Source organism: Branchiostoma floridae, chromosome 6, assembly GCF_000003815.2.
Source record: "Branchiostoma floridae strain S238N-H82 chromosome 6, Bfl_VNyyK, whole genome shotgun sequence".
Taxonomy (NCBI): Eukaryota; Metazoa; Chordata; class Leptocardii; order Amphioxiformes; family Branchiostomatidae; genus Branchiostoma; species Branchiostoma floridae.
The window spans coordinates 26,974,625-27,000,595 of NC_049984.1; the positions used below are offsets into that span (position 1 = coordinate 26,974,625).

A 25,971-nucleotide genomic window follows, 5' to 3' on the forward strand; every position below is an offset into this window, starting at 1 on the left:
ATTTTCACCTGAACAAAATGTACCACCATTGCTTTTTTAGTTAACAGATGTTAATAAACAGTTTCTTTACGCCTGAACAAAAAGTACCCCAAAGGTGGCTGTCTTACCTACGATAAACGTGGCTGGGAAGACTCGGGCTCCACACGTGGCTGGGAAGACTCGGGCTCCACACATGGCTGGGAAGACTCTGGCTACACACGTGGCTGGGAAGACTCAGGCTCCATACGTGGCTGGGAAGACTCAGGCTCCACACGTGGCTGGGAAGACTCGGGCTCCACACGTGGCTGGGAAGACTCGGGCTCCACACGTGGCTGGGAAGACTCGGGCTCCATACGTGGCTGGGAAGACTCGGGCTCCATACGTGGCTGGGAAGACTCAGGCTCCACACGTGGCTGGGAAGACTCGGGCTCCACTTATGGCTGGGAAGACTCGGGCTCAGCACGTGGCTGGGAAGACTCGGGCTCCACACGTGGCTGGGAAGACTCGGGCTCCACTTATGGCTGGGAAGACTCGGGCTCAGCACGTGGCTGGGAAGACTCGGGCTACACACGTGGCTGGGAAGACTCGGGCTCCATACGTGACTGGGAAGACTCGGGCTCCACACGTGGCTGGGAAGACTCGGGGTCCATACGTGGCTGGGAAGACTCAAGCTCTAGGCCTACCGTCCGCCGTGAAATCTCGCCGGGGGTTCCGGCCGGAGGAGCGAAACTTGTTATTACTTCTACTACCCGATTGGCCTCGTTGATTCGGCCCACCTGACTGGCAAGGCCCGGCATGGGTGGTTTGGGGTTCGGCCTGACCCCTCAAATTGTCGCTACACATTCTCAAATTCTCGCTACACAACGTCCCTGCTACCCTGGATAAATAATGGTTCTGCACTTATAGCCCATGTCTTTCTCGCCCGAGTTCTTCTAGTAGAGATCTACCTGTCGCATCAGAGAGACGGCGTCTGGGGAGGCGACTCCGAGTGCTGGCAACGAGGCGGCGGTGCCCGACGCGCCTCGATCTAGAGCCTCAGACGCGCAAGCACCGCGCACCTGTACACCTCGCACCCGGGTGTTTGCCTCCACCAGCGCGAGAGCTTCCTCTTTAACTTCAGCAAACGTGAGGGTCTCTTGTCGCCAGACTCGGTGCAGGAGCTCTAGTCTTATGTATTTATCTCTAAGCCCCTCAACAAACTGGTCGCGAAGCGCTTTGTCGGGGTCCGTGCAAATTTGGGCATCCTGGCTACGAGCCCGTCGCATCAGGGTTTGAAGCTGGACAGCATATGCCCGAACAGTCTCGTCCGACCTCTGACTGTAAAACCTACCCATTAAAAGTTCGCAGAAATAATTAAACAGTAACCTTAAATGCCCTCCTTAGTGTAGTGGGTCTAGGATCTTCTGGGGGTGCCCCCGGTCCCGTGGGTTTCACTGTCTACACCTGGTTGTTGCGCATTTGGACCATAATAGCCCAGAGCTCTTTGCGTACTTTGCCAGTTTTTTCTTCCCGCACTTAACTATAATGTATTCCGTTACAATAATTGTAAAAAAATAAGTAACGCAGGCAAACCTGTCAGTGTAGCATGGATTTCGGACACCGTGTGCCAAGACGTACGACCTCAACCCAGGGCAAGTCAGATATTTACATAAAGTAAAGTGGAATGTTCACAGATGGATTAAACTACCTCGCGGGGCTGGATTGCAGAAGAGCAGAAAAACAAGCGTTCACACTGAAAATAAACAAACAATCCGGATCCTTGCAGTTTAATCCGCTTGTTGTTTTTCTTAGTGTTATTATAAAATCAGTTTACGGAATATGAAAATTTTTAGGGATGTTTGCTCACCGTATATGGCCTCCAGCCTGTTTTGGTCCAGATGTCCAAAGTCATTGCTACCATAAACATTATTTTGCGACGTGTACAGTTCCAGGGTGGTGAAGATTTCCTGCACAACCGGATCCTTTGTCCATCATCCAACCATGGGAGCTGGTTGGCAGTGGCTGCCTGGATGGTGACGCTTCTCCTCGGATGTCCTAATGGAACTGTAAATACAGAAGTTATGCATGTATGCTATAAAACGACATCGATATGATAACACACGCGACTTAGTACATGGAACTGCAAATATTGTAAGACAGTCCAAGTGTTCAATGAATATGCTGGTTTTCATAGTCTGTGGACAACATTATCCAATTTACCTTACTTCATGTGACAGTGCTAGTCCGAAAGCTTGAGTTGTTAATAACCTCAATTTTTTACAAGCAACTTTACTCTGGCTTTTATTATGGTAATTGGTCTATTCCTTTTCTACAACTGACCTCTTCCACCGGACGGGGGCCTGCGTTCCTGTGCCCGTGCCGTACACTGCTACATGTTAGGGCTTCGCCGACAGCAGAAGCCACACATGGTATGTACTTGCCCATGACCCTAATCATTTACATAATCATGGTCCTGAGAATGCTTCACGATACTTATGTTTCCCTCCAACTCGTATTCTCTTGTGAACAACATCTGGAAAAGCTCCCCTAACTGAATGGCCTTAATTCTGAGTCACTGGTGTAGCCAAAGGCTCGATGATCTCCGCTGTCAAGTTAATTGTGTGCCTTTGGTGGATGTGAGATATATTTGAAAGAAGCCAGTAATATGGTTACAACTTGGAGTTAGCAGCAAAATCCACACGTTTTCAGTACTGAGAGAAACTGTTTTTAATGGCATACAGGTCGTTTATAATGGTGGTCGCTTTGGTACGTTTGACTATTCTTTATAATAAATTTGTAGTGTAGCATTTACAGGAAGAAGCATAAAAATGTGTTCTCCACAAACGTTTTGGAGCTGTAGAATAAAGCAGTAATTACCTGTTGTTGTAACTGCTGGTTTGTGCTGATGTCCAGACTCTGTGAAAAGGAGACAAGAAATTTTTATATTGATACCAAAATGATGACGTTGATTTTTTTTAAATGTTTTACTTCATTACATTTAATCCCAGCAACATTTGAATTTTGCACCTCTCTTTGATGTCGTATGGATGTGGTTTGTCCTTTCTTCCTTGGCAACCACTGTCCCATCGACCCCCTTCAAGATAACAATTGCCACGTCATCTCTTTTCTCCTCCAGCAGATCTTTAAAGCCAATATTGCCCATGTGTTTGTGACTTCTCGTACATATTTCCACCGGCGGGCTGAGTCTGTTGCCCCCGTTCATTGTCAGGCGTGTTTAGCACGGAGTCATCCGTGGCCCATGCGGAATAAATCTTGATAACTTAATTATTAATCTTGATAAGAATCTTTAAGCTGGGGCTGTCCCTGGGTAGGCGTTTGGGGCTGTGCCAGGGGCTGCACCTCCTAATGTAGACATTAATGTTGACCCGTGATGCCAGCTCCAGTAGTCTCCTGGCCCCCACCCGTCTGAAGATAGGCTGCAGGTTGTTGTTTCCAACAACTTTCAAGTACTGCCACTCCCCATCCCTGAAAAGTAACGACGGAGAAAGGGTTTGATGTCTAGAGACAGCTTAATATTTCCTATTTTATACTTATAGGAAGCCACCACAAACTGATTCTCCTGTTGTACTGTAGGTTTCCAAGAGCAGAGAAGTGTAAACCATCCGGGGCAAAATAGTTTAGGGTTTCGTCTCCACAATCTTCTGTTTGACCATACTGTGACCTTGGGGAAGTCGCTAACAAGTTCCTTTTACGCGTCTTCGAAGTATGGCGAGTTAAGAAGATTGTACAGTCGCCGTATAGGCTCCCCTAAGATAATAGCTTTTACAGCAGGGATTTCCTGAAGGTAGAATGCAAGGCGGTGAGGTTCTGAGCGATAACAATCGGAGAGGTCAACAACAGCGAGTTCTACATAGACAATGTCCGACGGGAAGACTTGAATGTACACGAGATCTATAGCGGGGAATATTACAGCCATGTATACCGTAGAAGTCAACCGCACGGCCGGATTGCGTTCTCCGTGCCTGCTCAAACCGTTTTAAGAAGAATGTTACCAATAATTTAGCCTTACCGTTGTAGCTAATTTAAGCTTGTTACTTACGTCCATCAGACGTGTCACTTGGACAGTTGTATGCACTTACAGCAGTGGTTTAGTCTGAGGCCGGTTCGAGCCATGATACTTTGCTCTGCTCGTCAAACCCTGCAGCGAACTTTTGCGTTGCACAAGTGATCAAACCACCGTAGTTTGAAATATGACTTCCGTCCTTATCGAGCCCAGCTTCGATACACATGGTCTTCATGTAGGTTGATGGTACTCGCAAGTTGGCAGCGGTAAAAGCTACCACGCTTTTCAGGCAATGTGTTGTTATATGCCTCTAACACACGCACCTGGGATTAGTATTGTCCGCGTGATGTTCTTTACATCTACCTGCCGATGGTTCAGCCCTTTCGTAACATTATTGACCCCCCCCCCCCCGCTGCTTTATCGGCCAGTCTGGGCCACCTTAACTTGTACTGTACAACTTGTACTTGAAGATGTCGTGTGTTCGCCCATACCGCGGAAGCCGAATATCTTGCAGTTGTACAGGAACACACCGTACGATAGCTCCTTCGCTGTTTTGGTGCACACGGTCTCTGTTAACCACTGTTTTGGGCTGAAGATGTTTTGAAGATTTACCTCATCTTACTCTTCATTGACGAACTCTGTTGAGACATGACATTGAGCAATGGAATGATAACGCACGTAGATGACCCTTTTATTCAGATCATACCAGATCAGTGAAGTTGCCGCCCTCACTGTCGCTGACTACGGCGCCGCTGTCCCCGGTGCCCCTGCGCCGGCCTACTGCTGCCTTTGGTACCCTAGACCCTGGTGTCGCTGTCCTCAGAGATGCTGCCCCTGCCACCACGCCACCCCTGGCCTCATCCTCTGTAAATAAATTACTAAAATGAATACATACCCTGTCTCGCCTGCTGGTACTTTTCCTCGTCTCACCGACCTATTTCGTCCTCCCTTGTTGGAGGTGCTTTGCCTGGGCCCTCAAGTTCTCGAAGAACCGGTTACAAGCTTCTGTCATGGTAAATAAGACAATGTGAGAAGAGCGACATTGAGATGATGTAAAATAAAAGGCCTGTAAACAATAGTTTTAGACCAGTTCAAGATAATTTCTGTACTGTTAACACACACAAAAAGCATTGACAAGAGGTGTGTAGGTTAAACAAGCTCGAGAAAAATAGAATTTTTGCTTCTGACAGTGTTGTCCACTAACTCCACCCTTGAGTCCCTGACGGACTCCATCACCATCCCAGTGACAGCCTCGTTGCGAGGCAAGTTGAATCTGGTACCACAATCAGAATGGCAGGCAAGCATGGTGTTTGATACATGTTTTGCCTAATTTTTGAAGAAACCAAAGAAGAAATCAAACATGTTATAGGACTGTAAGTTGAATGCCTGGCTGCTGCTGCTGCTGTGGTCCTAACTGCTGCGATGCTTCTGATAAACCTAGCTTTGTGCCTGCGGTAGACCTGGCTGCGGTGCTTGCTGAACTCTTGCTGTGTTGCTTGTTGCTGACCGGATAGACGGACACCTTGTTACTGCTGTGGCGGCTGGGCTTGCGCCTGCTGCTGGCCTTGTTGTCCACCACGTGGGCGAACCTCTTATAATCCTGGAGCGGGTAGCCTTGGTGTTTGCGACGTCATTACTGCAGAAGACCAAAAACATTCACCGTGAGACCACAGAATACACCTCTCAAATCCTACGCTACCCACCAGAGTGTACTTTCACCAGGTCGGAGTAGAACAGGCTCCGTTGGATCAAGGGCACATGTAGTTTGAGGGTTTTGGACACACCTTTCGGTACATGTCAAGGACTGACATCGCATCAGTCCAGCCCTTCACCTCCCCGGTTTCCAGGATCATCTTCCCCTGCAGCGCCACTGTGATACGTCCATATGCCAGCTTCATTCTGAACATCAGTCTTAATGAGTTTTGCTTCCATGTTTTGTTGTCGGATGCAGCTGCTCCAAATTAATATACAATATTCTGTGTGTTCAGCAACAACCTCCTGGTGTTCAGTCCATAGGGCATGATTGGAAAACAACAGTTTACTGTTAAATCAAACAGGCATTAAGTTCAGGACTAATGGTTAGCAGGGAAATGATGCATATTCAGTTGATGTACTTTGTTTTGAAATTAAGACCACAGCAATTATGAATTAGAATCTACGTTTACTCACTTTCGAAATCAAACCGCTTCTGTCTCAAGGATTGACTTTAAAATAAGTCACGTGTGGTACTTGTTGAGGGTTGAGGCTCGACACTGTCATCAGTTGTCGTGCCCCCAAGCGTGCCCGCCCCACGGAATGGGGCACAGCCCGACTGCCCAGGTCTGTGCCCGGAAGGGCTGTCCTCTTCCTGCTTATTGTCTTCCTGCACCCGCCTATCTTCATCAATGCAGTTGTCATTGCCATCCTCGGGTGCCCAGATGTACATCTCGGCGGCGCGTCCTGATGGCCTCAGCCTGTCTGTAAAGTCCAACTCCTTCCTCTTTCTCTCCTTGTTGGAGGAAGGGGTTGTGTTGTTCCTCCGGTTCAGGTCCAGGACTGCCTGGCACCTTAACACCATGTCGGTCAGTCTGGGTGCCCGCCACTGAGGTGGTTTTACCCAGACGACCGTCTTGTCTTCCTCGTCATTTTCTTCGTCCGACATGTACATTGGTCCTGAGTGTTGGAAGAACTCCATACTCCTCCTCATTGAGCAGCTCCAGCGCGACACGCAGCCTGGACTTGAATAGCTGAAGTAGCATAAAAATGGAATGTTAATCAAAGGGGGATACATTGCCCGTAGGACTAGGCTGTAATTATTTTACTAGGGTTCCGTCTTGGCACAACCCATCTTCAACCTCAAGGTAAGCAGCATGCTACTTAGTTTCTGAGACAGTGTTGTGCAGGCCTGGAGTGTAGCCAGTACCCTTGGCTGGTTGATGCACGCCTGTTACACTGTAGGCACTTAGTTTAAATGCGCGTCCTACGCGGCATAGAACACGACCATTCAATGTCCGACTTAGGTAACTTATCTCGATCATTTGAAGACTTTAGAGAGTTCTTTGGGTGTCCAAATGCAATGCAACAGCTAGAAGGAATGTTGTAGAGTATGTCTATAATTTCGGAATTATTATTAAGTGTTATTAAGTGTTTTTTTCTGTTCAAAAACCGTCTGGGGAACTAAATGATCGAATTCAAAGCCTTTGAAACAAGCGTGTGATGTACACCCCTTTGGCTGGCTACACTCCTTGGCCAGTTTGATACTATCTTGTGCCACCGTAAGGTCTGCTTGGAGATTCCCATACAAATTGGTAACATTAGTAGGTATTCGAAAAATTAGACAGGCTGATACTCAGGCTGGGTGTTACTAGGTTGATTTTAATTCTTAGTGCACAGGGCGACAGTCCACCTGCAAAACACTGTCTCCGAAACTAAGTAGCAAGCTGCTTACCTTGAGGTTGAAACTGGGTTGTGCCCAACAAAATATTGCAGCAAGGCAAAACTTCTTTCAAAGCCTTTGTTTTTATATCTGACTATTTTTTATTTCAAATTTAGTCTGAGTGCAATACTTGAAACAGAAAGAAGCTGCTCAAAAAATGTGGACATGAACAATCCCCCACCCGTTAATTCTAATTCTGATCTCTTCCTTCACTACATGCAAAAAGGTAAATGTACATACCCTGTCTCTCCTGCTCGTCATCTTCTTCTTCGCCTTCGTCATCTCTGCCTTCCCCGCCTCATCTGTTGACTCTCCATCATGTGCCGGGGGCTGGGGCTGTGCCTCCAGGGGCTGTGCCTGGGGCTGTCCCTGGGTAGGCGGTTGGGGCTGTGCCAGGGGCTGCACCTCCTAATGTTGACATTAGTGTTGGCCGTGATGCCAGCTCCAGTAGTCTCCTGGCCCTAACCCGTCCGAAGATAGGCTGCCCGCCCGAAGATAGGCTGCCCGCCCGAAGATAGGCTGCAGGTTGTTGTTTCCAACAACTTTCAAGTACTGCCACTCCCCATCCCTGAAAAGTAACGACGGAGAAAGGATTTGATGTCTAGAGACAGCCTTAATTCAGGGTTGTGCAGTTTGTGGTGGCTTCCTATAAGTATATTATTCCCATAAATTTGGAAATATTAAGCTAAGTGTGGGAGGCAGGAACATCATACAAGTAAGACAAGCAGTCTTGCTGCTTCACAGTTGACCAGCATCTATCCTGGGACTAAACTGGCTGGCACTCATTAAGAAAATACAAAACCTTTTTTCCCGGAGACATATTAAAAACTGATACAGTCACTTGTTCTATCACATCTTGATTGTCCACTGATGAATGGAATTGCCATTCTCCTACAGTTGTCATGCAGGAAGTTGAGCCTTGCTTTTGTTCGATCAAGTGGTGTAATATCTGTTGGTGATGTGGTTGTATGACTGCAATGCTACATCGCAATTCCAGTATTTTCTTCATGTATATAGCTTTCAAAAGGCCTTAATCTGTATTTGCTACATTGTTGTATTAAAAAAATCATGTTACAGAAATGTTGTTATCTTAACCATGTTCTGTGTGATCATAGCATATGACATCTATCATACAATACCAAGGAGGTTATTTCGTTGTACATGAAATTTCCTTGACTTAACGAAAACATTGACTGTGTCATCATAGCATAACAATACATATTCGCAAATTCCCTAATCGCTGTGGAACAAAAAAGAATAGACATAAGTGTACGTCCAAAGGAAAACTATTTGTAAATCTCCTTGGTACAAGTAATTGAACACTGACAGACATAGAGCAGACCTTAATGATGTTTGCCAGCCATCACTGTTTGATAGTAGGGTGGTGGTTTCCTGGCCGTCACGGTGTCCATAATGTCATGGAAGGATCTGTGGGTCTGCTGAATTCTGGAACAGTGGCTGTTGGGTGCTTGAGATGATGTGTTGCGTGGACATTTCTGTTGTTACGAAGTAGGGAAGCTGCTTATTGGCCTTCCTAAGACATTCCAATAAATCAAGGTACAGAATACATGCAATATCTGTACATGTCTTCAGCCATAACCTCATTACGCAGTGACTTACTTTGTGTAGACAGTAGGTGTACAAGAGCTCGTAGTTCCGGTGAATCCATAAACTCGGGTCTTCTTGCCCGCTGCCCACCCGTCCACCACTTCACCACAGCAGCTTCTGCATTGTAAGTTGCAATGGCTGGGCCATGCATGGAGATGTTCAGTCTTCAAAAATTATATTGATCTGAGGCAAAGAAAGACTCGATTAACTAAATACCATTCATAGCTGTGATGAAATTGGCGAGTTGTAGTGTGTTGGCTCTTTTCCCTCAGGAATTTCTTGCCTTCGGTGGTACCCGCAAACGACACTCCTGGATCTGGAATTGGGCTGTACAGCAACACAGCCATTTTCAGCCCACTCTCCTTGAACTCATTAGACTGAAATAACATCCTGTATGGCAATAATCACCATAAACCAGAACAAATTGAATCAATGCAACGAACTTTATTCTATCGAATCTCTTCAGACAGTGAAAGGCACGTGTTTCATAAATGTCCTCTATTCAAACAAAGTCAAAGCGCGGCTTCTTCGTGGGGGCTCTGAATCCATGTCGGAGTAGTCCCCGTTGTCTCGCGAACGCTTCAACGTGTCGTCAACGGGCGGGACCTCTTCTGTGATTTCCATCGATTCCTCCCCCTCAGCCTGCTCCTCCATGGGCACCATGGACATACGACGCAAGGGGGGATAGGCTGCATAAAATAGCTCTCACCTCCCAAATTCTGAAACCGCTGTAGTGCTTCAGCCGCGAGGAGTGCCATGTCTTCAAGAAGCCTCCAGTCCGCAGGGCCTAACACCAGGGCGACAATCTCTTGATCACGATCGTACTGGTCCATTCTTGCCGACTAGCTTTTCCTTACACAGAGCTCGCACTGACCGCTCGGCTGTAAGTAGGAAAATAGCATTGTTTCTGGATAGGTTTGTATTCTAATTCACAACATTGTTCGTTTAATTCATAAGGGGACAGAAAATGTTTGAACTCTTTCTCATCAGTAGATACTTGTTGACCTCTGAAACAATGCAGAGGCGTGCCATTGCATTTTGCAATTGTAAAGGTTTCGATTACTTCCATCGCTTTTACTTCCATATCTTGAAGATATTGTGTACCATAGGGTTCTGTGTCTGTGGGGACTTATCTTGGAGGACATTGGTTTTCATGGAATGAACTCTCTTTAAGCTCTCAGGAAAGGATTTCTGTATTACTTTGTGTAGCTTTAGAAACTTCGTGAGTCTGATATCCCATATCTGACATAACTCGCTTGCTGGTGCTTCTGTCGCGCATCTCCGAAGATTCGCTTGTGGACGTCGACAGGTAACTATATCCAGCAGGATAGTCATCATATCGGTTGTTGTTATATTCTGACCCCCCATCAGCATCTTTGCTCCCCTTGCTTTCTCCAACATCTGAGACTTATCCTGTGCTGCATTCTCGCCGGGAAACAAACATTCGGATGTCTTCCTGTCGTTTCTAGTCGTTTCGTTTATTCACAAAAGAATCAGCATCGCAGTTTGTAAGAACAAACTGAATATCACTGATTTTGTACAAATTTTCAACATGTCGACTACAAAATATATGTATATACATCCATTAGACAAATTACAGTACATGATACAGAAACGCCTATACAAAGTTGTACATTATACTTCACAAGGAACACCGGAGTCAAGGACAGGAACGTCCTACGCAGAGTATCAAGCCTCGTTGTACAGGCGTATAGCCTGGTACAAGAACGACCTTCTCAGTCTCTGTGTCCGGGCAGCTGGCACAGTAAGTGCATTGCCGTTTCTAAGAGTCCTCCCAGTGACTGTAGTTCTGGCCGGCGGCACCAGGTCATGGAGGGGGTGACCCTCGTCCAGCATGTCCCTCAGTAGCTTCACTGCCGCAACCTCTCGTCGTTCTTTCAGCGTCGGCAGAGCAGGCACCTCTCGTCTTCCCCCCAGTGAGACGATACGGAGTGCTCTCCGTTGTACTCTTTCAATTTGTCTCTCCTGCTCCTTACTACACCCTACTAGTAGTACGTGCCCATATTCGAGCACAGGTCTGATAAGTGTGACGTACACCTGGACCAGATCCACGACACTAGTGCCCTGTTTAGTAAGGAGCCTAAGATAATGAAGCCTACGAGAGGCCTTCGTGACCATGGATGTCACTTGGTTATTGAACGTCAAGTACCTATCCAAAATGAACCCCAAACCCTTGGCCTGTTCAACCCATGGCACCTGTTGTCCCCCTAAGATAATCTCCGGTGGGACAGGAACTGATCTATTAAAACATATTTGCATTAGCTGACTTTTGCCTCCATTTAAAATCATCTTGTTGTCGCTAGCCCATACATCCAGCTGAGTCGCTTCCTCCTCCACTGCCCTGTCGCTGTTTGCCACAGCCACATGGAGAGATCGCGACAAGCTGACGTCGTCAGCATAGCCAACATTTAGTGTGGAACTATATACTGGTGACCTAGTGCTCATAAAGAGCAAAAATAAGTAGGGTGAGAGAACACCCCCCTGTGGGACTCCTGATGTTAAAGTGTGCCAGGTGCTGAACTTGCCATGGGTCACAACTCTTTGCTGTCTATGTTTGAGATAGTTGTGTATCCATGCCAGCATGTGTGGACTCACTTGTAGATTGTTAACACACATCAGCAGCAGGGCGTGATCTACCCGATCAAAAGCTTTGCTCATATCCGCAAAAAGTGCCCTTACGAGAGTTGGCTTTTTGGAGTCAAGAGCAGATAACCAGGTTTGTACCAAACGCACCAATGCTAGTGTGGTTGACGAGCCTTTCATGTAGGCGTACTGGTCCCGGATGACCGTGGTTAGTGCAGTGAGTAATCTCTTGAGAACGCATCTCTCAAGCAGTTTTGCCAAAACAGCTAAAAGGGAGACTGGTCGAAAGTCCTCCACTTGTGATGCTCCAGCAGCCTGACAGGTTTCCCTGACAGAACCGCGCCTTTGATACTGTCGTTTTTAGGAAGACACTATCTGGCCGACCAAACCAACTGTCAATCTGCCTTGGCTTTGCTATTCCCAAAACCAAGGGAGTCAACCTCCTTGCTAAAACTGAACAATGTAATTCCCAACTTAGTGGCTTGCTCTCTTCCTACTTTCTTTATTCGCGCTTCCTCCGACGAATACATCAAGTTGAAGATTTAAGACCTTGTTGCGGTGGTTCCCCTTATTGTGCTGCATGTAATCCTGTTTCTCTGCCGGCGGAAGGCCAGCCTCACGGAGGGTTTCGTTGGTTCCGCCGAATATGGCGCCGTCATTATCCGTGGAGAGGATTCCCTGCGCCAGGCCACTACTCTGGAGTTTAGCGTCTTCTACTCTCTAAGCCCCACATTGTCGACATCCTGTCAATTTCAGTCCTCAACTGCTGAACATGGCATTCTTCCTCCAGCAGTGTCTGGCGTCTGACATGTCACTGATCCCGGCAAAGTCAGCACCATCCACCATCACTTGTATTCCCGTCTCCTATGAAAACTGATTTTTTTTTTGTTATAGCAGATTGCCTGAGAGCCACTTGAAGAATATACGGTCATCTGGTACACGCCCTGCCTGACGGGCTTCGTGCAGTTCACGTGCCAACGGGTCTATCTCCTGAAGACACTCTGGTATGTCTACAACGCACTGTGTTGGGATTCGTCGTCGTCTTGTTCTCCTGAACCACTGATATCAATATCAGACTCACTATATTTATCGGCTGTACTCGTTCCCTTTCTGACTTAACTTTCATTCCCTAAAATAGACTCACAGGAATGATACTCCATCGATATTGGGGAAGCTGTTGTCCATATAACCAACATCACTATGGACAAAGGAAAAAGACATGTTTTATTCTATTAAGAACAGCTTCATGGTTTGTCTACCTCCCCTTGTTCATCTCATCTCCAGTACTCCTTAGCCCACGTATGGTGGATTACTAGCATCTGCGCATGACTTAAGTGCATGTGAAGAACAAAGGGTAAGGACGTAGACATGTGCAGACATGACAAGTGATATTACAACACACATATTTACACTATGTACAATGGACTGGGGGCAGCTCAGTGCAGCGAAGCCCGTCCCAGCTCAGTTTTGAACTGGGAGAGGGACTCCGCCTCCGCCACACTAGGCTCAAGTTCATTCCACTCTTTGATGGTACGAGGGAAGAACGAAAGCCTGTAGTAGTTGGTCTTGCACGCAATGGCCTGCAGCTTGAAAGCATGATTAGTGCGGCGGGAGCACCGAGCTGCTGGGACGAGACTGGAGGTGTGTGGGACGGAAATGGTGTTGTGTAGGATTTTATACATTGTGGTCAGCCTAGCCATTTTACGGCGTTCGGTGAGTGGCTGCCATCCCAGGTCTTTTAGCATTGAGGTTACGGAGGCCGTACGCTGGTAGTTATTGCATACATACCTGGCAGCTCTACGCTGCACAGCCTCCACCCTACTCACCTGTTCTCACGTCATCCGACGGACTGATGGGTCGGTATCACCTTGCCCCTAATTACGCGCACAGGAAGTCGGGATAGGACTTAGAACTTAGGCACGTAACATTACATTACTTTTTCAATCCTGATCCCCGCACACTAGTATACATACTTCTGCGGAGAACTGGGAAATTGGTGGCGAGTTCGAAGAAGTTCCCTCGACCGTTGTCGGTGGGACTTTCCACTTCTAATGTAAAGTCGATTACCAGGTCCTGGTCGATTCCAGGAGGACTCACAGGTGGCGGTGTGGTGGGCCTGCACGTCTTCCTGTTGCGTGCCTGGGTTTTCCTGCTGTACGACTTCCTGCGTGTCGACGTCCTGGCGCGTTTCGGTGTTTTGCTGCAAGTCTTCTTGTGCGACCTCCCGGTGCCCCTGGGGCTCGTCTTGTAGTTGTGCGACTGACTGTTCTTCTGGAGGGAAATACAATTAGGTCTTTTTATATATATGGACTTGTGGAAAAACTGCGTCATTTCACTAAAGTTGAACTGCATATCGGATTCTCTTTTCCAGTGCAGAAGCCTCCAGATCATTACTGACAGCTGACACAATTGGCAGTCTTCCTATGTTAACAAAGAAGTGCTTTTCCCATACTGAAAAGTTGCCTACTGAGATGACAGGATACTTGCGCAACACAGGTGTTGTATTCTGCCTTTGATATTGCCTGCCTGTTCCACAACAGCACAACTGCCAGTGCGCAGATCCCAACTTTGTCTTTCATATTGATTCTTCCCTGAAACAAGAATAGCCAAAGCTGTAACTCCTCAAATGATGATATAAAGTGTGAAAATCTGAATTGCATTGATGATATATTTGTTGATTGTTCACGAATTTCATTATGTTATATCAATGATTGGAAATTGTGTTCATTATCTGTGAAAACAATAATTAACTTGTTATAATCATACTGATTGGTGCATATCAGTTAGTATGTGACCATGATTGGATCATTAAAACCAAGTATTCAAAATTTCCTGGATCATATTCTGCTGTTATTAGTGTCTTAACATTGCCTTTTTATCGTATAAAAACGTATGTCCCTTTGACGCAACATTCTATACTTTGAAAAGTTATGTAGCTAATATTTGCAGAAGTCTTAGTATCATTTTTCATGTCACATAAAGATTTTTTTGTGATAGACTACAGATTTATTAGAACACACATGTACCTGCTTTTGTTCTCAACATTAATATTTGGAGTAGATTGTTTGACAAAGTCTGAGAGTTTACTACAGCACTCTGCCCATGGTTGTCAACTGTAAAGGCTGCCACGACCACACCGGTCTTCTCTAGGGTACCGCAGGCCCATCTCAGGGTATTTGTCGGTCTGGGACTATCCATGTCATCGGCTCAGTATATATGGTTGTTCACTGATGCGGTGCAACTTACAGATGTGATTGAACAATCAATAATTTTATTAAAGCAAGCCAGCTAAGTCCACATACCTGCAGTTGACACTGTGTATCAGGTCTTTTGGATGAAAACTATATTGTTCACATGAAAACATTCGGTCCTCTGGTACAAGCCTTGCCTGTCGGGCTTCGTGTAGCTTACGTGCCAACGGGTTGATGTTTTGTAGGTATGTCCAGAGACATGTCCGTACTACTGGCGTGAGGTGGTGGACTGAGATGTAGGTAGTTGTGGAGGAAAATGGCTTCCAGAACTACTGAGGTTGTGACGACGTCTGCATATGTTGCTATTGAGGGAAATGAGGAAAATGTTAAGTTGTAACCTTTTTTCCCTATTCCCAGGAGACCTGATATTTTATGACTTTTGAAATACGCTTATTATGTTTACCTTCTTAGCATATTTACGCGGAGAAAATCCGCTTTCTTGCAAACATGTTGCTTGACTCGTCCCTGCCCTGGTCCCTGGCCCAAAACATCCATATAATGACAATGCAGTCGATGTTAAGTTATGTTAGGCCTGGGAAAAGTAAAGTTGTGTTTCCGATTACGGTGGGGTTGGTACATCAGTAAATGCATGAAAGTAAGATAAACACTAGTCGGTAATCACCAGTAGCATTTCAGCACTGTTGGGTCGTGTCGCCAAACTGGCCTGTCTACGGCCGATGCTGCTAGAACTACCAGTGCTGCAGCGTGGGCAATATAAATATACAAAGTCTTTCGTCGGCGATGGCTTCTTACATTCCCGCAATATCCACTGTTAACACAAGTCTTCCGCGCATTGTTCACAAAATGTGGTTCTAGAGATAAATATTCTTCCGCTAGACAATTTGACACATATGGCTGACATGTTTTTCCTTGTCAATAAACCCATGGTACAGGAAGAATGCCACCCTGTGTACTCGTGCGTTTGTAAATCTCGGTCCCACTTGAAAACTTTACCTTCCACAACCTTATCGAGTCTTATCAACTCTTCCATTCCACAAAAGACATTTCTCTGTCACCTTTAGATACTCCTGCATTGAGTCTTTGTCTTCCATGTAAAATTTAGTTACCTTTACTTGAAAAAAAAGTTATATGTGCATTTATTTAACAAGGAAACTGAGGATAGTTTATGGAAACAAAGGATAGTAAAACCCGTTGGATCGGCAGACCTACGACGATCACACTGGCCCTAGTAATGTCCTGAATCTCCTTGGCTGATAATCTCTGATTATTCTGTATGCTACTGGTTCTGGATTGTGCGCGAGATTACATAAGTCATTGCACTGATATTTGGGATTTCTTGACATTAAAAACTGGTCGTTTGAAATAAAGTCAAAATCTGAAAACCCTGTCTGCTACCTGTAATCATTCTGAGTCTGCAACACAAGTACTTAGTCTGTAACTCTTCAGCAAAGAAAACTACAAGCAATAACTTAAAACACAAATATAATTAATCATCTAATCCAGTCTTCGAGGTCAATGTCAAAACGATTGGAAAAGCTGGCGGCATTCCCGCCATTATGATATCGGGGGGGATATCTGAAGAGGCCCATGAAGTTCTGTTAGATGAACGAGACCACTACTGTCACCCTTCTGATGTGTCCCAGGGTGGATGCCGTGTATCGGTATCCCAGACTGTGGGTTGAACAATAAGTCAATGAAGAAGCATTCAGAGTATTCATTTAACTTCAGAATGTTCTTCCATCCAAGCACTGCTTAATCCTTGAAACCGCCAAACTACCTCTGCTTCTGCAAGCTCATATCATGCGACATGCTAATCTGTTGCTTGTTAAATCTAGAAAATGCAATTATTCCCCCCCCCCCCCCCCCATGCAAAAGTGCAATGCTGTTGCGATACTGAATTGCAGACAGATTTTGATGTTTCACTCGAAGGCATACTGATGCTGCAGTTTACTTCGTAATGAGGCCAGCCTTACTGGGCTCAGTCTCTTGCACTTGCGCCATTGAGACAGGTGTTTAACCATAGTGCCCTTGCCAAGGATGGAGCCAGCAGCCATTGTGTTACACTCACGTTTAATACTTTCTGAAATTTTCACCTGTAAGGCTGCAGTCATGTCTTTGTGCACAAGCAGGCTGCAGCAGCAGTCCACATCCCTTCTTCTAAATGCTGCATTGTTGATTTCAGCTCCCCATCCAGTCTCTTGACCCTTGGGTTCTTGTCTGATGGGAATTGCACCTGTACAAGAGACAAAACCAATATAAGTGAGGGTAGAGACTAACAAACACAATGATGTAGGGCACTTAAATGGGGAGTACTATCAGCCACAAGTTTAGTGGAGTGATCTCTTTGACATACCATTGAGACTGAATTTACTTTGCCATCTGATAAAAACGGACGTGTTATGGTCTTACAAAAACACACACAGCCACATCATACGTATATATGATATATATACACGTGGTAGATATATATTGCCGATAGACATTTTAATGTATTTAAAATCGAACTGTTGTTCGGCGTCACTCTTAAATTGCTCCTCATTATGCCATTTAGACGCCGATAAAAAAAAAATTAAAAAGAAAAGAAAATCGTACCTCTAGTTGACGAGGAACTTTTGATTGAAGTGGGGTGAAGAATCCCACTCGATACGCAGACTCTTGGACTTGCAAGACAGCGCTTCCGGGCAGTACCGTCCGTGTTCCCGTACTTGGTTCATGAAGACATCGACGGCAGTTGGAAAATGTCCTCGTTCTTGGTGTCCGACGTCGCCATACTGTACCCACTGACGGATCTGGAGGGTTCACCGTCAAGCCTGCTGACGTCTTCTTGCTCCTTGGACAAGAGCCAGGAGTCCATCGCAGCTAAGAGCGCCTCTCGAGTTGTCACCTTGGTACTGCCCTCTCCCATCTTCTCCTTGACTAGTTTTAGCTTGGATATGAAAGTGCCAATCTCCTGAGCCGAGCCATAGATCGTGGGCTTGCATGACTGGTCTGCCTCGCCTGAAGCCACACGATCCTTCCTCTTCAGCGCTCTCTGACGCTAGGCTTGAGGCTGCTCAGAAGGCCATGATCGCCTTCTCCCCTGCCTGGAACTGTAGAAAGAGAAACGTCACAAAGAAATCATGAGCTGTTACATAATATTGGCTGTTGCATTATATTCCCAAGTATGTTAAAACTATCTGAAGGGACGGCCATGGGGACTATGAAATCAATACGTGGCCAGGCTATGACGTTTAGTCTTGCTCCGCGTTTAACCAAGGACGGGCGCCGGACTCCACGGTAGGTTCTTTTGCATCTTGCACTTGAGGCATCAGGCTCTGTAAAACATTATCGAAAACAATGATCGAAAAAAATTGCTATATAATACGTCCTATGTGTGGCCACATGTGGAATGTAAGGGGCGAATCTAGGAGTTAGCTTACGTGGAAGTATTTCTCCGCATCCGTGTATACCACTGTTTTCTGCAAGAAGCTTCCTCTGCCAGTAGACATGTGATAGGCTGCTTGTATGGTACGTAATCCGCACCTCCTGGATGCATCTCGAGTGGTCACCCTGAAAAAGTGAGGGTGGGGGATACTGTACGTCACGGTGTACAGCGACTCTACAGACTCTACATACAGGAAATGGTAAATATTGTTTAAAACCTCTTCTGTCTGTTGGACAACGCATTGCCACATTCTGGACAGTGCTTGTAGTTGTTTGGGTCGACTGGAGTTCGCAAGTCTTACAGGCTGTTACTCTTTGATCAAAGGTGTCTTCCTGTCTCCCTTGATGATGTAGCAGCCTCCTTTAAATGCGTGTTAAGCCTACGCTGCTGCCTGTTCAGCACTGTCCACGCCTTTGTTAAAGTTTATCAGTTGGTCAGACTGTCTGGAGTGCGGTTTCCAGGTATGTTCTGAACTCTGCTGCCGGTGACGGGTCCCGCGTCAGGGGACTTAAACTTCTGTGGAGTGCGGTTACCAGGCGTGTACTGCACCGAGCTGCCGGCGACGGGTCCTGCGTCAGGGGACTTGAACTTCTGTGGAGTGCGGTTACCAGGCGTGTACTGCACCGAGCTGCCGACGACGGGTCATGCGTCAGGGGACTTGAACTTCTGTGGAGTGCGGTTACCAGGCGGGCACTGCACCGAGCTGCCGGCGACGGGTCCTGCGTCAGGGGACTTGAACTTCTGTGGAGTGCGGTTACCAGGCGTGTACTGCACCGAGCCGCCGGCGACGGGTCCTGCGTCAGGGGACTTGAACTTCTGTGGAGTGCGGTTACCAGGCGTGTACTGCACCGAGCCGCCGGCGACGGGTCCTGCATCAGGGGACTTGAACTTCTGAAAATGCTGCTAAACCACACGCTAGCCTTACGGGCTCGATCTTCCCAAGATGTTCTGTGCTCAAAACTTTGTCGTTTATGGATGCCTGTCTGTACTCATCCAAGCTGTGTCATAGAATCTCGGCCTGCGTTCTAAATTATACGCAAATACCAGACAGTAGTTGACTTACTACATGGCTATAGGTGATTTCATGCACATCTGTATTTTCTTCCGGTATGAACGTTGACCATCAATTTTTATATTGGTCGATCCGTCTTAAGATTATATGACTATCGTACACATACCTTCTGTTCCGCTTCTTGGTTTCATAATATCTTCGGCGTCTACCATTCAGTGTGATTTTCTTGCATTCCAGTTGCCTTGCACGGTGGTCATCTATCACTAGATCTTAACACCCTTACCCCATATATATTTGATGGTAAAACAACAAAACAAATCAAAAGTAAGAACACCTGCAAATTGTTTTACAGTACAATAATGCAGGCACAGGTCAAGGAACCAACTTGCTGTAAAAAATGGCAATCCATATTTCCTACTGAAGCCCTGGCATGGGAAAACATCTGGAGATTGTTAAGCACACAGACCTGTAAAGACACTAAGTTAGCAGAGTTAAACTACAAACTATTACACCGGATATTACCATGTGCACACAACCTGCACAAATGGGGTATCAAAGATGAAACTGGACATATATATAATGCAACATGTACATTATGTAGTAGTGGAAGCATAGAGGATTTTGAACACATGTTCTTTAGATGTGAAAGACTGTGTAATTTCTGGGAATTAGTTAACACATATGTGCCATTGCCCAACATAAAAATTACTTGTCAGGAGATTTTACTTGGAAAAATTGATCATGTAATAACCTGTAAAGACCAGAAAACTAGAACTTTTACTGTTACTGTGGCAAAATGGGCAATCTTTAAAACTTGGATCTGGCATATAAATGATCCACACCTGTATATAACCAACCTCTTTAATGTCTTTAAAAAAAACTTTGAAGAACGATTATACCATAATAGACTGACAGCAAGTGTAGACTGATTGTACATATTTCCTATTGATACTTTGGAATGAACCCTTCATATTGTTGGACTACTCTATGCCTCATCATAGTGTAGTAACGAACATATTGTACATATTCCTAGACTCCCTAGTAGTTTGACAAATGTACTTCATGTATTTTGTCTTTACTGACTGTCCCGCTACCCATGTCATTCGTCCAGACCTACCAGTATATGTTATTCCTCCAAACGCTGGTCTTAGTATGTATGTTTGACAAATGTACTACAGTTGTTGTTTTTAATAAAAAAAAAAAAAAAAAAAATAAAATCACTGGCAACAGCGGTAATACTCTTCTGACAGTTTCTTTGATCAGCAAGCGGTCAGCGATCGCTCCGGTGAGCAGTTTTTTGTTGGAGACGACATCCATGCTTCAAGAGCGAATTTCTTTAAATGAGAGAAAACATTGATGTTTCAAAACGGGTATGAATTTCAGTTACATCTGAAGGTTTTTATTACTGATAATTTGATGATAGATACCGGCAGTAACTACTACTAGTACTACAAAGGTATCGAAGGTTGATTGGGATAATTGTGCAAGATCAAAATTGCATATAAGATCCCAATACAACTGTGTACCATAGCTTGGTGTAATCATTTGTTTACGTGCCGATGCGGCCCATGTATGATGCGGCCTTTCCCGCAGTTAATATTTATACGAAATATGAAATGACATCGTCTGAGACGTGTATGTGTGGTGGATCGCCATGTCGCCTTCCCAGGCACAATCCTGAAGCATCTGTCCGGGAAACGCTGAAGTGGTTCAGTGCTGAAGACTTTCAACACAGATATAATGAGCGCTATGCTGTTGTCAGCCATGGTCAATCGGAGATTAACTTTGTAACTGTGATGGTAAACACTTGATTCTGAATAACGGAATGTTTGTAGGAAGAATGTTATGTGAGGTACACTGTGGTCGTGGTTACAAGGGTCGCACAGGGCATTGGCATTTGTCCTTTCTTTGAATGGTTGACAACAGGCTTGTAAGCGTAGTAGGGTTTTCGTCCAACCTTCTGCCCTATTACATTACCCGTGGCGTCCAGGTAGACGATGCCTTTCTTTGCCCTGTCGTGGTAAATCTTGATGGTCGAAGGAGACGTCATTACTCCCTGAATGTAGCCCGTCTCGCCACGTCCTTGTGTTGTTTCTCGTTGACGTTTGGCGATCTCCGCGAGGGAGAGTGATAGCTTGCAGTGTGCAGTACTCCCTGTCGAATTCCAACACAGAAGGCCATGCGTACCTCTGGCCCATCTCGAGGATCTGTACAGTGTATGCCATATAGTCGTGAAGAGAAGACAGTTTATGGGTGGATAACAGTCTCTACATTATTTTGGTGTTGGTGATCGCCCACTGGCTCACGCTCACGTTCTTTAACGCTGGCTTCTTTTCCCCCATAGATATGAGCAATTTAGTGCCATCAGAGGTGGTGGCGACCAGTTCCTGTGCTGGCGGTGGAGGCGTTTGGTCCGCCGTGATCTGTACAGGCGGCGGCGGCGTTTGGTCTGCCGTGGTTTGTACAGGCGGCGGCGGCGTTTGGTCTGCCGTAGTCTGTGGCGGTACGGGCGGTGTGGCGCCTGGTAGCTGCGATACTGGAGCCGCTGGCGGAGTGTTGCTTGGCTTGCCGCTGGTGATGTCGAGCTGCAGCGCCCGCAGGTCTGCCTCTAAGTCTCGAACTTCACGAGCCAGGCGAGCTCGCTGAATGGCCGACTGCAAGTCCTCTCTCTTTGATATGCCGACATGTTTCGCACCTTGTGTGCAGCACATGTGAATGTTTAAACATTCTTTCTTTCTTTTTCCTTACTGGACAGGGTATCCCAGTCTGGAATGATAGACTTAAGCTTTTCCTTTTTTCTTTCTATTATCAGTTATTTATTATCTATTATTGGTTTCTACAGCAGCTCTATGCTTCATATGTGTCAGAATTTGACCTACATGTATCAATCTTGTATCCACCCTTACAAGATTATATGGCTGGGGCATCAGAGATGGGCCCAGTATCGCCAAGCTGGACAGCAGCTTGGTGGAGTCAAACCGCTCCCATTACGCAAAACCCTCCAGTTCCGCTCAACATGAGATTCGAATGTGTCACTATGAACCACGGTATCATCCATGTAGGGTTCGCAGATCACGTGGCTGAGACCTTCTAACACTTCCTCCATGTGCCGCTGATATGCTGGCGGTCCGTTCTTAAGGCCGAAGGGGATACGTACCCATTCGTACAAGCCGTACGGGGTCACAAACGCCGTGAAGGGTCGACTCTCCTCGTCCATATACCCTCGATGGTATGCCTGGTCCTGGTCTGGGGAGTTGCCTTCCTCAGGAAATTTGTTAAATACTTATGCCCTTTTTTGACATTTGGTAGAAAATCGTATGATAGGATGCTGTTCACATTTTTAGACGCTGCTAAGACAGAAACATGTATCTCGGTCTTTGTATTTAAGGGCAGGATGAGCCCATCCGCCATGCAGAATCTGTCCTTTGGAGCAGACAACTTGGCATCTTTTAACACCTGAGGTAGCCATCTTCATTGTAAAAGCCTCCAAGTCTTTCTGTGACATTTTGACTTGAAGTCCCTTCGAACACCCCTCCGTCATTTTCACGCCCCCGCGGCCCGTCGCCATTATCTCAGCGCAGAAAGCATTCGTGCTGTTTGGTGGTGGCAGGATCGCAAGCAAGGATGATGAGGTCTTAGCTGGAAAATATTGTTCACGTTCACTAAAATAATTTTGTCTCTCCGTAAGCACATTTGCATGTCTATACATATAGTTATAGATTTTCTGGGAGAATACCAATGTCGTTGTCCAATATACATTGCATATTAGAGTCCTTTGTGGTGTTTAGGCAGACGCTCAAAATGAAACCGCCAAATCCTGTGCTCATCCTGAAAAACTGCCTCGCCACACATGATGCAGATTTGGTCTGCAGTGGGTGTATCGTTAAATAACGGCTGAAGACATCAAGGTTCGATAAAGCGTACCTAAACACTTGTTGTCCTGTGAAATATATTCCAAAGCATTGAACACTCTTGCACATAGAATTATGTAAATAACGTCATCTTTTGCATAGTTGATCATGTTCTCTACTCCAAAATAACAGTGTTCAAAGAATGGAATTCTTACCATTGCAAATTAGAAAAACGAGGGTATCTTACTGAAAATTAGGTAAATGTGCTACTAATTTGCATGATTCATAATGCTACAAGAATGGAATTCCAATCATTTATTTACTCAAACACGGAAGAATCAATGTGCTCTTACTATGATCTGGCGGGAAGACAGATCAACCAAGTCTATTAGACGTCTCTGTAGAATGTCATCTGCACGAATAGGAGTCAATGGAGCTTTGTTGCGAAAAGAAGCTGTAACTACAGTGACCTCTGGTATCTCTTTTCTCAACTGGCGGACTTCGCGTCGTCTGACTGCATACCCATGCCATTGTAGAGCCTTGAAGATCTTTTATGCAGATTCAGATTTTCTTTGATGAAATAGGCATTTGGTATTCTTCTCTATCTCTGATCTTCAAAGCTGTAAAACAGGTATAGTTATCATTATACGATAATGAATAAGTGCAGGGGTCCCTGTGGGTATGGTGGTAGGGCAAGGGGTCCCTGTGGAAATGGGTTCAGGCCCAGGGGTCCCAGTCAGAATGGTTCTGGGGCATGGAGTCCCAGTGCGAATGGAGGGGCAGGCTGTGATGTGCTGGGGGTGGGGGGCTGCTGGGGTTGGAAGGAGTGTTAAACTGCTGGAATGCACCACGTCACCATTCCGGACATCACCATCACCTACGCCATCACGTAGCTCATGTTGTATCTGGTCAAGTGGAACATCCAATGATAAGTTTTGTGTCGATGGCGGGTTTTCAGTCATTTTTAGAACAATTAAAACAGGGAAATAAATGTGGAATACAAATGTTTATATTTTGACCATCAAGTGGTGTTAGATTTAATTCATCAACTTGCATTTCTTGAAATGACTCCCATCTTTAAACCTTTGCATTGAGAGACTAACAAGCATTTTCTGTATGTACATGATTGTTACCGTCTGTGACTAAAACCCGATCTTTGAGGACTGGGATAATTTGCTTTCTGAAGTATGTTATGAATCTGACCATGTAATCATGGCCATGACCAGTGTCCATCCAATTAATATCCAGTAATGCACAATCATTTTCAAAATCTTCGGTGTTTAAACTGTTTTTTTAACCATCAATAAGCCGACACGCAATGGGTATTTTGTGTTTGCGGCATTTTCCCTTGTATTATCTGCTCTCTCACAATACATGCCGGTCCTCCCTGGGTGCCAGGTGTCGGTGCGCCTTTTGGGTCGACGACTTGTAGGCCTAGAACCTTCTTATTAGGTCAGCGACTTCTTTGCTGAGTTCGGCTACCTTGAGCTGTTCCAACAAGGCGGCCTTCCTAGCTCCAAGGTCCTCCAGCATCTTCGGGGAGTCTGATGGTGTCTGCTTGCCGTCTCCGCCGGAGAGTTGATCCTCTAGGTTTGGCGGTATACCCTGACAGGAGAGGCCGTTTGTACCAGGCGGGTGGAGAGCCACAGGATCCCCACACCCAGTGCACTTTCTCGACTTCTTCTTTCTCGGGATCATGGTTGAAACAGTGGAGCTAGCGAAATTTTCTGTTGTTTAAAAGGACGGCTGAGAAACACACCCTGAGTCGAGCGTTGCTGACCTCGCAGTGCCAGCGAAGGCTCTTAACCTAAGCCACGTGTGGTCAGGGTTCCAGACAGCTAATTACGTAATTTGAAATGTATCCATTCTTCCACAGATCGTGGGTACATCTATATCCTTTTGCATTTGGTAATGCGCGATGTAAAGAATCAATCAAGTTACTTTCCCATCTGTTCCATATCATTTTAGTAAATATGCCAGTTCTGGTTTTGTATCGACTATTTGCTGGAAAAGAGGTGAATACGATTCTCTATTCTTATCTTGTACAACAGACATAGGCCCAATAATTGTTGGGGACACATCAGAATAAAGCGTGCATCGTGGTTGTCAGGTTTCGTTCCTCTTTGCATATCCGATTCGAGGCAAGCCAAAGTCGGGTCAGCATACTGAGCTCGTCGATCCTCATCCAGAGACAAAGCAGGGATCGGGTTGAGCCCACCGTGATCAACCTGCCGGGCCGCGAAACCCCTGGGTGGCAGGGAGGCCTCGTCGTTTAGCCTATCATCGATATACAACATTGTTGAGACTCCCAGGTGTCTCGCATATCTTGATATAAGTGTGCCAGTGGTGTTGTGAATGTATCCGCTCGCCTTGTAACCAAAGGGTAATGTGCAATAAACATAATACTGGCCATCGAATAACTCATACTGACCTCCAAATCATCCCCGTCAGAGCTGTCCGAGTACAAGCTCGCCATCTGCTGCCTCTTCTTCGTCCGGGGCTTGCAGGACGATGGCCCCGGCAGGTTGTCGCTCGAGCCACCCGCTGAGGGTGGACATTTGACCTCGGTGTTGGTAGTCGCGGTCGGGTTGTCTGACAGGAGCTGCACATAGGCCTGTGCAGCATCCTTGGCCGCCTTCAGGCCCTCACCTCCAGGCCGTTTGGAAAACCATTCGCCGCCAGGATGGCGAAACGGGCGAGGCGGGTTGCCTGGGTCCCGTCCCGCCATCCGGAGCAGGGTCTCCGGTGAGGGCGCCGACCCTGTCGAAGATCATCTGGGGTTCGAGCTGGGATAGTGGGACAACAGCGCCGGTCGTCCGCGGGTGTAGCCTCGTTGGCGTCCCCGGTTTGAAGAACAAAAGGG

At 46.2% G+C, this 25,971-nt stretch overlaps 1 protein-coding gene across 1 annotated transcript; it reads right to left on the minus strand.

Moving 5' to 3' along the window:
• Nucleotides 1-21,524: 21,524 nt before the first annotated feature.
• Nucleotides 21,525-22,474, minus strand: LOC118418264 (protein diaphanous homolog 2-like). The gene is made up of 2 exons (XM_035824110.1): nucleotides 22,294-22,474; nucleotides 21,525-21,952 (listed from the first exon to the last, which is right to left on the minus strand). The coding sequence occupies exons 1-2, from the start codon at nucleotides 22,472-22,474 to the stop codon at nucleotides 21,525-21,527; spliced, it is 609 nt and encodes a 202-aa protein (XP_035680003.1).
• Nucleotides 22,475-25,971: the final 3,497 nt, after the last annotated feature.